The following is a 13170-nucleotide window of genomic DNA, read 5'->3' as shown; positions in this document are numbered from 1 at the left end:
TGAGTGTAACTCTGGGTACTGCTCTTAGATTGAAGTGAGAGTAACTATGGGTGCTGCTGAGGTTGGGGTGTAAGAGGGGGAGTTTGACTCTGGGTGCTGCTGAGGTTGGGATGTTGGTGGTGGGAGGAATATGCCTGTCTTCTGTGGGGGTTGTTGGTAGGGGGCACCAACCAATATCTGGCCTCCAAGCGCCTGGTATAAACTTATGCCACTGCTTTGTGCATACTAGTATGAAGAGGAGCTGCCGGACATGGTGCACAGATGAAGAAGCCTGCATCAGTTAGCCCCGGCAAGAGGAAGCTGAGAGACTTATGGGGCACATCCACTAGACGATCTACTCCCTGTCCAATCTCTAAATGATTTTCCCTTGATTTTTTCCCTTGAAATTTTATCTTTCAGTCTGAACGATTTGCAAACTATTTTTAATAGACCAAGTGAAATTGACCTGCAGGTTCAGTCGACTGACGAGACGATCAAACGACCAGCAGGAGCGCGCATCGTTGATCGTTAACGACCAAACACTACACGATTTATAAACGATTTTTAAATGATTGAACGATAACGAAGTCGTTATCGTTCAATCGTCTGCTAAAATCGTGTAGTGGATGCCTCCAGCCACGTATCAATTAGATGATTTTATGAGCAATTGAACGATTACGACATCGTAATCGTTCAATCGCTCATTAATCGTGCACAAATCGCGCACTATAATATCGGAAACGAACAGCGATGCGCGCTCCCGCTGGTCATTTTCCGACATCAATCATCGTCTGAACATGTCGGTCAATCTGCCGATAATGACAGATTGGCCATGTTCAGGGATGAGGGAGGGTGCCTACACTGAACAACATATCGTTCAGTATAGGCACTACAGGGGCAACGGTACGATTATGATGTCGTAATCGTGCTGTATTTCCATAGTAGGGTAGTGGATGCGCACCTTTAAGGACGAGAAGTGAAGTAGGAAGACTATGGAGCCTATGTATCAAGCTGTTTTTACATAAACTTATGCAGAAACTGCTGTTTCTGCATAATTTTATGTATTGTTGCTATGTACTAATAGCACAATGCAAGATGTTTCACAGAAATCTCCGTCACAGTGCTAATTAGTGCTGCAGATCGCAGTCCCAAATATTATCAATGGGCACTACGATCTGACCACTATGTAATAGAATCCGAAAAATGAAGCTTTTCAGAGTTTAGCCCCAGTAGTTTACACCATCTTCAGATGGTCTAAACTACTGTAATGCTGGGTACACACTGGCCAATATATTGGGCGATCAGTTGATCGGCCAATATATTGTGTGTCCGTTGGCCAGTGTGTACCAGCGATATGTCTGTGAAAAACTATACACACTGGCCAATATATTGGGCGATCAGTTGATCGGCCAATATATTGTGTGTCCGTTGGCCAGTGTGTACCAGCGATATGTCTGTGAAAAACTATCACGTCGGCTGTGCTGATTGACAGATATATCTGCAGATGCTGCCGGCATCCCAAGGTAAGTAGCGGGGTTAGTGGGATCGTTAAAGGTTATGGTTAGGCACTAAGGGGTGAGGTTTAGGGTGTGGGGAGGGGAGGGGAAGGTTAGGTTTAGGCACTAGGGGGAGGTTAGGTTTAGGCACTGGAAAGGGATGGTTAGAGTTAGGGTAGTGAGAGGGGGAAGTTTGAGTCACAGCTCATGGGCTGGTGCTGTGTGCTTGCCCCCCAGGCTAAAATTCACCAGCCAGCCCCTGCATAGTACACTATGACAAATGACACAGCGTCCGACCTGGGTTTGTGAAGTCGCTAATTGGACTCTATAGGACTGGCAAACATGTGGCATGGTACGAATAGTCACGGTTCCAGTTGTTTCGGGCTGATGGGAGGAGGGGCGCAGCAGCACAAGGGCCGGCAGCCAGAGAGCATAGGCAGACGGGAAGGGAATCTATCCACTACCATAAGCTAACTGTGGAGACGAAGCAGCAGAGTGAGCCGGTGAGTGACATCACCGGAGCCGGACTAAGGTGCTACGGGCTGCGGCTTGTCTAGCTGCGGGGGTGTTTTTTTTTTGTCTTTTCTGTGCAACCTTCACCGGGTATCCCCAAGTGACCTGTCACAAACTCTCGGACGGATTGTGGATGCTACCCGTATTCAGGGAATTGGTTAGACCTATTCCTGAGGCGCGGAGTCTAATGTGCCGGTGGTTTTCGCCAGGGACCCTCGCAAGAAGGTATGGACTTGGCTGCGTCCGACACACAGGTTTCGGCCCTCAGGTTAGGTTTCCCTATACAGGTGCTAGAGAACTTGGTCGGTATGCAGGAGACTTGAGCGTAGTCGATTAGCCGGGTCAGAACCAAACAGACGAGATGGTACCAGGGAGCAGACGTAAACGGGTCACAGCAAATAGCCGAGGTCAGAACCAGATATCAACTTAGAACCAGGGGTCAGGCAGAATCAGAGCCACAAACAAGCCAAGGTCAGAACCAATTGTCAGGATATGCACAGGAACGCTGGAGTATGGTAATGGAGCCTATACTCTGGCACTGGAGTGCTCCCAGGAACTTCCTTATATAGGTCAGAGTTCACACAGTCTCCAATCAGCAGTTCCCTAACTTATGTGGCTGTCTCTTTAAATCTTATGCAGAGTGGTGCGCTCGCTCCTATGGGAGCCGCGGACACCTGCACACAGCCGCTGGAGGAGGGGAACAGCTGACAGCGGGCTCCGGGGATCTCCCACCCGCTGTCCCACGCCGTCCCGAACCCCAGCGCCACCAGACCAGGTAAGCAAGACCTGGATTCGGCAACGCTGTGACATTACCCCCCCTTCTAAGGGTCGGCACCGAACACCCCACAAATGGCCTGTTAGGAAACTTCTGATGGAACCTTCGAAGGAGTTGAGTTGCATGAATATCCGATGCCTTAACCCAACAACGTTCCTCCGGCCCGTATCCCTTCCAATCCACCAGAAATTGAACTGAACCTCGAGACATTCTGGAATCTATAATCTGTCTAACCTCATACTCCTCTTGATGGTCCACTGGAATTGCAGTGGGAGGGTTGCATTGCCTCGAATATCGATTAAGCACCAATGGTTTCAGAAGAGAGGTATGGAATACGTTGGGAACCCTAAGAGTATCTGGAAGTTTTAAGCGAACAGCTACCGGATTGATGACCTGAAGAATCTGGAAGGGGCCAATGAATCTGGGAGCAAACTTCATGGTGGGAACCTTTAATCGCAAGTGCTTAGTGGATAACCAGACTTTATCACCGGGGTTCAGCACAGGACCCTTCCTTCTTTTCCTATCCGATACCCGCTTATACCTGGAAGAGGCTTTACACAGTTTTTTTCACCTCCCTCCAAATCCTGAAGAAAGGACTCGCTGTGCCACCAACAGCTGGGAGAGATACTGACTGAATGAAGAGCTGGTACTTCTGGTATCACGGGATGTAGCCCATACTGGATGAAGAATGGAGAGTACCCCGATGACTCATGGTACAAATTATTGTGAGCAAATTCAGCCCATGGCAGCAAGGAAACCCAATCGTCTTGATTAGCTGAGACATATATCTGAATGAACTTTTCCAAATTTTGATTTACGCGCTCCGTTTGACCATTACTCTGAGGATGGTATGCAGATGAAAAACTTAAGTTGATGTTAAAGTATTTACATAACGCCCTCCAGAACACGGAAGTAAATTGTACACCATGGTCTAAAACAATGTCTTTGGGAAACCCATGCAGCTTGAAGATTTCCTTTAAAAACGCATCAGCCAACCTCGGAGCCGATGGTAACCCTTTTAATGGGACAAACTGAGCGACCTTGGAGAACCTGTCCACCACTACCCAGATTGTATTGAACCCCTAGCAGGAGGGTAGATCTGTTATAAAGTCCATGGATATATGAGATCACGGACGATCCGGTACTGAAAGTGGACTAAAAGACCCCGCAGGAAGTTGAGGAGGCACCTTATGCTGAGCACAGATGGTACAAGCTGCCACAAAGTCCTTGACATCACAACGTAAATTTGGCCACCAATAACTCTTGAGGAACAGTTCCAAAGTTCTCCCCACTCCCGCATTACCTGAAAAACGTGAAGAATGGGCCCATTGAAGTAACTTAGATCGGAGTTCGGGTGCTACAAATGTTTTCCCTGGCGGGATCTTGACCTTGGTACCTGCAACAAAGCATTCCGGATTTAAAATAGGTTTGTCTTCCGTTACTTCATCTTCCTGGGCAAAATTGAATGCTCGAGACAGGGCATCAGCTTTTACATTCTTGCAACCTGGACAATAGGTAATAACCAGGTTAAAACGGTCAAAAAACAGCGACCACCTGGACTGGCGATAATTCAGGCAATGAGCAGTTTTGAGATTAGTGAGGTTCTTATGATCCATGTAAACTGTCACCGTAAATTTTGACCCCTCCAGCAGATATCTCCACTCTTGTAACGCTAGCTTAATGGCTAGTAACTCTTTATCCCCAACTGCATAATTCTTTTCTGGAGCAGAAAACACGGGAAAAGAACCCACAGGAGTACCACTTGCCCCACTCATCCTTCTGTGCCAGTACCGCCCCAACTCCCACCGTGGAGGTGTCCACCTCCAATAAGAAAGGCAGATCGCAGTCAGGTTGTCTTAGAATAGGAGCTGACATAAAGCACTGTTTTAAAAGAACAAAGGTCTCTCCAGTTGCAGGAGACCATCTCCGAGTATCTTGTCCTCTCTTGGTAAGTGCAGTGATTGGAGCTGCTATGATGGAGTAGTTCTTGATGAACTAGCGATAGAAATTGCAGAATCCCAGAAAGCGTTGTATTGCTTTCAACCCAACAGGACGAGGCCAGTTAGTAATAGCAGTTAGTTTTGCCGGATCCATCAGCAGGCAGGAACCAGAAATAATGTATCCCAGAAACGTTAGCTCTTTTTGCTCGAAGGAACATTTTTCAAGTTTGCAAAACAGCTCGTTGGCCCGAAATCGTGTAAGCACTTCACACACATGCAGGTGATGACTTGATACATCTTCTGAGAATATTAGGATGTCATCTAAATATACCACAACGTATTTATAGAGCAAGTCCCTGAAGATGTGACATCACCGGAGCCCAGATCATGCAGGTAAGTGCAATTAAGGAAGGGGGGGGTCGCGGGGGAATCTGCGATCGCATGGGACGGGGCTTAGCTATGGGGGCGGGGCTTAGCACCAGGGGGGGAGCTGTAGCAGCGGTGGCCGTTCAGCGCATGCGCGGGCACTTGTCACGGTATTTTTTTTTAAAATACCGTGATAAGGCTGCGGAGGGGATTCGCAGGGACAGAGCTTTATCGCAAACTCTGTCCTTGCAAGGGATTTTTAGTAAATCCCTGTGATATTGCCTGAATTCGGAATGTGAATTCAGTCGGTAATATCACATTACAATCTGCATTCCCTATGCGGATTGTAGTAAATAGAGCCCTTTGACTCTTGTATAATAACCCTGGTCAATTTCACATACAATATGGATCTAGGTTAAATCGATTTTCTTGACATAACTGTTCGCAAAAGGAGTTCCAAGCTTAGCATTTCGATTTACGTTAAACCCACAGATGGGAATATCATTTTATCTCTGTCCAGTTTTCACCCTAAGGACCTGATTCAGCAGAGGACGCTCATGTGATCGAAGCTGTGAAAATATGCTAATGCCTGCACAGCCAGCATAAAGATGCCCACTGCTACCTTCTCATATCCGTCCAATGTAGAACTCCTCCACAAACATCGGTACCACTGATGCACTTCAAGCAGTCACACAGCATGTACGGCAAGTCTGACCCGCTGCAAACATTGCAAGTCTCCTCGCACACAGAGAACTTTCATGCTTCATATGCATTCGCAGTGGCTAATTTATGCACACTCATTAAACGGTGTTCAAATGAAGAGACACGCCTGCGCTTTTCTAACCACCCCCGTTACCACCCCCAAACGCTGACAACCTGTCACTCACTTTGCGATGGACTCCTCTATGCATCCGTAATCACTATGCAATCACTGCACATGCGCAGTGCGGCTCATACTCATGCACGGTGGCAAACAATCGCTAGATCTGTGTACATCGCGGAATTGTGGGCCTGATTCAGACCCGCTCGCGAGCGCTGAATCAAGTGTGCATGCGCACGAGGGAGCCAGCTCCGTCGTACGTATGCGCGAGACCCTTATAGTGATGGGCAAGCCGTCGCTATGGGTCTCGCTACAAAGGGGTCGTGCTGTCGATGTTGAGTGACAGCACGCCCCCTTTGGTGGGCGTGCCGGGGGCGTTGCTGCCAAGACGGAGGCGTTCCCATTGGAACGCCTACCGTCTGGGGCCGGCCCCACTGACATCACAAATGATGTCAGTGGGAGTGCTTTTGGCTCTGATATAGCCAAAAGCACTCCATGGCTTGCAGCAGACGAGACACCCACAGCTATGCGAGCGACCAGGAGGCCGCTCTAAAAAAAAGAGAGGGAGGGCACTGATTCAGAGCGAGCGCACTGAAAGAGCGTCCGGCTCTGAATCAGGCCCTGTGTCCGCTGCTGAATAAGGCACTTCAGCTGTACAAATGCTACAGGTGTACAGAACTTGCGGTGATTATGAAGTCATGTTAGTACAGATGGACAGGATGATAGACTCATTTACACAGAGGGGCTATGAGTACAGCTGTCTTTGCGAAATGAAACAGAGGGTCTTATCAATACCTTGTAAGGAAACTTGAAAACTAAAAAAGGTATTCTGAAATATGTGTGGAAAGAGAGGAAACCCAGAATAGCCAGGAGCACTTTAACATTGCCCAAGCTGGAGGAAAGTTTGGTCTTTCTGGATCTTGAAAAGTAGCAGGCTGCATGCTTGTTAAGCCAGGGTAGAGACTGATTTGATGTAGCAGTGTGACATTCTCCTGCAGCACCTGGCTCCTGTCATAGAAGAGGAGCTGACAGTACAGATTATCCAGTCTCCGGGGGCAGCCCAGCATCTCTGGTGATGCTGGGCTGCCCCCGGAGTGATGTTATTGGGATCCCCCATTAGGCCACACCCCCTTTTCAGACAGGATCGCCTCTGGCGTGCGGGGGGTATCCAGACAGAGTGCGCACCTGATGTCACCAGACCAGAGTTGCATTTGTTTAATGACCCCCAGTGTGCCACAGTCACTCCCCATCCCTCTGTCAGGACCTTCCATACTGAGAAATATGCAAATGGGGAATGTAATCACAAGGGCAGAGGATTATCATGAGGCCCAAATCATTTTCATTGTTTATCAGTTGTCTCACCACATTGTAACTATGACTAAAATGGAAGAGCTTTGCTTCCCCTGCTGGTTGCTCTAAGTACTAGGTAAGTGCGTTATTTGTACTATATTTATTGGTTCAGGGCATCCCACATACCTCTAATCACACGGTATGCAGTCGGGAAGCCGGCGGACCTAATCCCGACAGCCAGCTTCCCGACTGTCAAATCCCGGCAAGGGTTTAAAGACAGGCGTCGATATGCCGACGCCTGTCATTAGACATACGCTGGGAGCCCGACGCCCGGCATCTCGATCGAAGGGCCGCCGGCCGCAGAGTGCGGATAGCTGCGGGGGGGAGGGTTAGGTTTAGGGTTCCCGGGGGGAACTTAGGGTTAGGCACCCCCCTGGGAGGTTAGGTTTAGGCTAGGGGAAGGGGGGTTAGCGTTATGCACCCCCGGGGGTGACTTAGGGTTAGGCACCCCCCGGGGGACTCGGGTTTAGGTGGCGGGGAAGGGGGGGTTAGGTTTAGGCACGGGGGTAGGTTAGGGTTAGGCACCCTAAAGGGGTTTAGGGTTAGGGGGTAAAACTAAAATTAGGTTAGCTACAGAGGCATTGGTATATCTATAATTGGTGCATACCCTGCAAGGAAGGAAATAAGTAAATTATCAGGGGAGCCTGGACAGTGGCATAACTATAAATTTTGCTCCCCCTGCCAAAAAGCTTCTGACACCCCCCCATGGCATTTTGGTAAAATTAATACAGGGCCGTTGATACGCAATTTGGCTCCCAGTGCAAAAGTAAAAAATGTGTCCCCACCCCCATAGACCGTTTACAATATTTGTTATTTTTCCTCGTTATAGTAATGCCCCTTACACATTATACCACACACCGTAATGCCCCTTGCACATTATGCCACACACTGTAATGCCCCTTACACATTATGCCACACACCGTAATGCCCCTTACACATTATGCCACACACCGTAATGCCCCTTACACATTATGCCACACACTGTAATGCCTATTACAACCCAAAGGGTTGCTGCTAGATCCTATGTGGAGAAAGGACCTCTGTGACGTTGCAGTCACATGACCGCTGCAGGAGTGCCAGATCGCTCATGTGTTACCATCCACATGGGCATAGAGTGGGAATACACCGTGCCCGAAGCGCAGCGAGCCCGCGAGGGGACACTTTTGGACCCACGTTATCATCCTTGCCCCTCCCCCTTTGATGACAGGTCACGTAGGTGTGATGTCACTGGTCCCTTGGAGCTGTGTAGTCTAGACCTAACCATTACCAAAGTGCCACTTACATATTTGCCCCATTGCCCCACAGTAAGGCTTCTAAAAACTTTTAAATTACCTGCCCATTGTCAGGAATCTCATGCTCATTGTCAGGGGTCTCATGCTCGTTGCCAGGGGTCTCATGCTCGTTGCCAGGTGATTCATGTTTGTTGTCAGGGGTTCCATGCTTGTTGCCAGGGGTTCCATGCTTGTTGCCAGGGGTTTCACGCTCGTTGCCAGGGGTTTCACGCTCGTTGCCAGGGGTTTCACGCTCGTTGCCAGGGGTTCTATGCTTGTTGCCAGGAGTTCTATGCTCATTGCCAGGGGTTTCACGCTCATTGCCAGGGGTTTCACGCTCATTGCCAGGGGTTTCACGCTCGTTGCCAGGGGTTCTATGCTTGTTGCCAGCGGTTTTACGTGAGAAGATGCAGCTTTCTGCAACTTCTTCCAGCAGCACCTGCGTTCCCGGCGCTATGCGCTTGCCTAACAGACGCTAGAGGTCCAGTAGGATCTCTAGCATCTGTCTCCTCCTAGGCGGCGGCCATTTTTGGAGAGCCGTTTTCAGCAGATTCCAATAGGGACGGCTAGTCCGCATGGAATCTACAGCCCCCAAGCCATCTCGCCCCATATGCTTCCGCGCACCCAAGACACCGCGGGGTCTGTGGGGGCAGAAGTTACGCCAGTGAGCCTGGAGCATTGTAGCCTGGAAGGGCGCAGCAGCAGTCGGCCTGGCTCCTCAGTATCATTGCTCCACTCCTGGTTTGTAGTGCAGCTGCCTATCCTCTGCTGGTCCATCCTATGGCTCCACCCCCCCTAGTATGTGCAGCATCTGCTGCTGCCTCTCCTCTACTGGAGGCATAACACTAGACAGCCCGGCACTCGCAACTGGACTGAACTAGTTTAAGCATCTTTAGCAAGTATAGTTTTCTAAGATTGCTATACAATTTAAAGAGTGTTCCCCATGCAAACAATTCTTTAGATGGCTCATCAGTCTGGACATTAACCAAGTGGGAGGTATAATAGTCTTACACTATTACACACAGAAAGGGTGCTTCCTATAGGACTACACCTGACTTTACCATATAAGAATTGTGACTCCAATAAAGTTTGGTTATCCCACCACATACAGTTTTCTCATTTATACTTCTCAGTATTTCATTCACATCTGTGTTTCAGTGTATACTAAATTGAACCTATTATCTGTTTTTGGTAACACATTGTAACTCACCACATATACAATTTTAACTTAATTGTGAGCACTACTAACGCCTTTCACCTAATACCACATTACTGGCTTCCTGCCCTGTGTGCTCTGATGCTGCTTACATAAGTCTCATTAGTTGAAAAAATGTTTTGTAGAGTATAGAGGGGTCAGTGATGTAGTGTAGGGTATAGAGGGGTCAGTGATGTGGTGTAGAGTATAGAGGGGTCAGTGATGTAGTGTGGGGTATAGAGGGGTCAATAATGTATTGTCGGGTATAGAGGGATCATAAATATAGTGTAGAGGCATCAGTAATGTAGTGTAGGGTATAAAGGGGTCAGCAATGTAGAGTAGGTTATAGAGGGGTCAGTGATGTAGTGTGGGGTATAGAGGGGTCAGTGATGCAGTGTGGGGTATAGAGGGGTCAGCAATGTAGAGTTGATTATAGAGGGGTCAGTGATGTAGTGTGGGGTATAGAGGGGTCAGTGATGCAGTGTGGGTATGGAGGGGTCAATAATATATTGTAGGGTATAGAGGGTTCAGTAATGTAGTGCTGGGTATAGAGGGGTCAGTAATGTAGTGTAGGGTATAGAGAGGGCAGTAATGCAGGGTGGGTATAGAGGGGTCAGTGATAGTGTAGGGTATACAGGGGTCAATAATGTAGTGTAGGGTATGGAAGGGTCAGTGATGTAGTGTAGGTTATAGAGGGGTCAGTGACAGTGTAGGGTATAGAAGAGACAGTAATGTAATGTAGTGTGGGGTATAGAGGGGTCAATGTATTGTAGGGTATAGAGGGGTCAATATTTATTGTAGGGTATACAGGGGTTAGTGATGTGGTGTAGGGTATAGAGGGGTCAATAATGTATTGTAGGGTATAGAGGGGTCAATAATGTATTGTAGTGTAGGGCACAGGTTCTCATACTCGGTCCTCAGGACCCCCAACAGTGCACGTTTTCCAGGTCTCCTCACAGAATCACAAGTGAAATAATTATCTCCAGCTGTGGATCTTTTAAAATGTGTCAGTGAGTAATGAGTACACCTGTGCACCTGCTAGGTGACCTGGAAAACGTGACCTGTGTGGGATCCTAACGACCAAGTTTGAGAACCACTGGTGTAGGGTATAGAGGGGTCAGTGATGTAGTGTAGGGTATAGAGGGGTCAGTAATGTAGTGTAGGGTTCAGAGGGGTCAATAATGTATTGTAGGGTTCAGAGGGGTCAATAATGTATTGTAGGGTATAGAGGGGTCAATAATGTAGTGTAGGGTATAGAGGGGATAGTAATGTAGTGTAGGGTATAGAGGGGTCAGTAATGTAGTGTAGTGTAGAGAGGGGTCAGTAATATAGTGTAGGCTATAGAGGAGTCAGTAATGTAGTGTAGGGTTCAGAGGGGTCAATAATGTATTGTAGGGTATAGAGGGGTCAATAATGTATTGTAGTGTAGGACACAGGTTCTCATACTCGGTCCTCAGGACCCCCAACAGTGCACGTTTTCCAGGTCTCCTCACAGAATCACAAGTGAAATAATTATCTCCAGCTGTGGATCTTTTAAAATGTGTCAGTGAGTAATGAGTACAACTGTGCACCTGCTAGGCAACCTGGAAAACGTGACCTGTGTGGGGTCCTAACGACCAAGTTTGAGAACCACTGGTGTAGGGTATAGAGGGCTCAGTGATGTAGTGTAGGGTATAGAGGGGTCAATAAAATTACTAATTCCAAGTACTTAGTGCATTATTATTGAATAAAGACGCAAAATGCAGGAAAACGTTCACAATCTAGGTAAAATCATCTCACGCCAGCAGGCAACTTAATATACTCTGCTTGGTCCCGCTAGCACAATGTCAGTGGGCTTCTCACCTGTGGGCTTCATGATCCAGACCTCTCTCCTTGATTACCCTTGTCTATACTCCTGGCCGCTGGACTCCATCAGTAGCCATCATTGGGTGCTTGCAGCAGAGAACAACAGTGTATGCCAACCGCAGCTGTGATCTGCATTGCACGGCTCCCTTATAGTCACTGGGTGCATATTACAGAACATGCCTTCCTACTCCCAGCTGCCACTGCTGGCTATGCGGCTCCAGTGTTCCACAAGCTGTGTGTCCTGACTCTTGGTGCTGTGCTGTTCTCAGTAACTTTTTAATTATTTTTAACATTTCTTATTAAAATAGTTTTTTGTTTTACACATTTTATTTAATATTTGTTCTTTTTTTAAGTGCAACTAGCTTGTACTGTTACAGTAATTTATATAATAGGGACGTAACTAGGTCTTTTAAGTCCCCATAGCATCCCCTACCAGCTATGGTAGTTACGCCCATGACTGTGCCTGTTTACACTTGTGGTGTCTATGGTAGCGTGATGTCTATGGTAGCGTGATGCATGGCACGTGACATCATTAATAGTGGTCGACCAGCATAGTGAAGGGGAGCACCTTATAAGGTGGATGAGACAGCTTTGGTCCCATTGGTGTCATTAAGTGGCAGAACTATATATAGAACAAAAGAAAAAGAAACAATATAAAGAAAAAAACTGTCATGCACAGAATTAGGAACATTTGCAGTTAGTGTCTCTTTCTCGCTCCCTCTTTTTTTTGTATGTGTATACACACATATATATATATATATATATATATATATACATACAGTCACATACATATACACACACATACATACAGTCCACATCACCGGCACTCCCCTATCAATGTACACGGGCGCCATGGTGCTCAATCAGTATGTAAACATATACAGGAAGAGAGAGAGCGCGAGAGTGAGTGAGAGAGAGAGAGAGCGCGCACGCGAGAGAGAGTGAGAGACTAACTGCATATGTTCTTTATTCCGTGCATGGCTTATAGTTTAGTATATTGTTTCTTTATAAGACTGAAAATATGTGACCAGCCTTCTGACTACGTGACTGTGGTTAGTTATAAAACCTACTCTAGACGGTCATGTGACCTCCTGTGACAACAACTCTTTGTTCTAACAGCTTTCAACAGCGTCAGTAACAATCTGCTTTCTACCTAAGGTGTTACATGTATTATACATCACTGCAATACAACATCAAATGGCCTTTAGCTAATAAAGTACATGCAATTTCTAGATGTTTGTAGGATTAAAGTTAGTGACAGGATGAACATTTTTCAATTTTCCAATGATTTACTAATAATTACCTTCTCCAGATCTGGCTCCTGCAAAGCCAAAGCAAGTTCATTGTTATCCATCACAGATGCTGCAGCGACATCTAGTGGTGTGGAACCTCGCATAGACGGAGATGCTGGAAAGAGCATTTTATTAAACCATCAAATGCAAAAAATATCACAATGAAAATTTACCAATACAGTACACTACTTTATGAGGTCAGATTGACAAACCATAAGGAGGAAGGGTATAGACTATAGAGATATTACAATGTAAAAATGTTTTTGCATGCCGATGATACAGTATATTTGCATTGTTTAAATGTCTATATGCTGAATGAGAAAGTAAA

At 47.1% G+C, this 13170-nt stretch overlaps 1 protein-coding gene across 1 annotated transcript in view; it reads right to left on the bottom strand.

Moving 5' to 3' along the window:
- RYR3 (ryanodine receptor 3) overlaps positions 1 to 13170 on the bottom strand; it is a 763398-nt gene that overhangs the window by 279450 nt on the left and 470778 nt on the right. Inside the window, exon 42 of the mRNA XM_088456566.1 lies at positions 12854 to 12957. Within this exon, the coding sequence (XP_088312692.1) occupies positions 12854 to 12957 (104 nt within the window). The remainder of the gene's footprint in view (positions 1 to 12853; positions 12958 to 13170) is intronic.

The sequence above is a fragment of the Taudactylus pleione genome, unplaced genomic scaffold (genome assembly GCF_031769625.1).
Source record: "Taudactylus pleione unplaced genomic scaffold, aTauple2 ptg000707l, whole genome shotgun sequence".
Taxonomy (NCBI): Eukaryota; Metazoa; Chordata; class Amphibia; order Anura; family Myobatrachidae; genus Taudactylus; species Taudactylus pleione.
The sequence above is the reverse complement of the archived record's forward strand: the minus strand, read 5'-3'. Positions and strand labels throughout refer to the sequence as shown.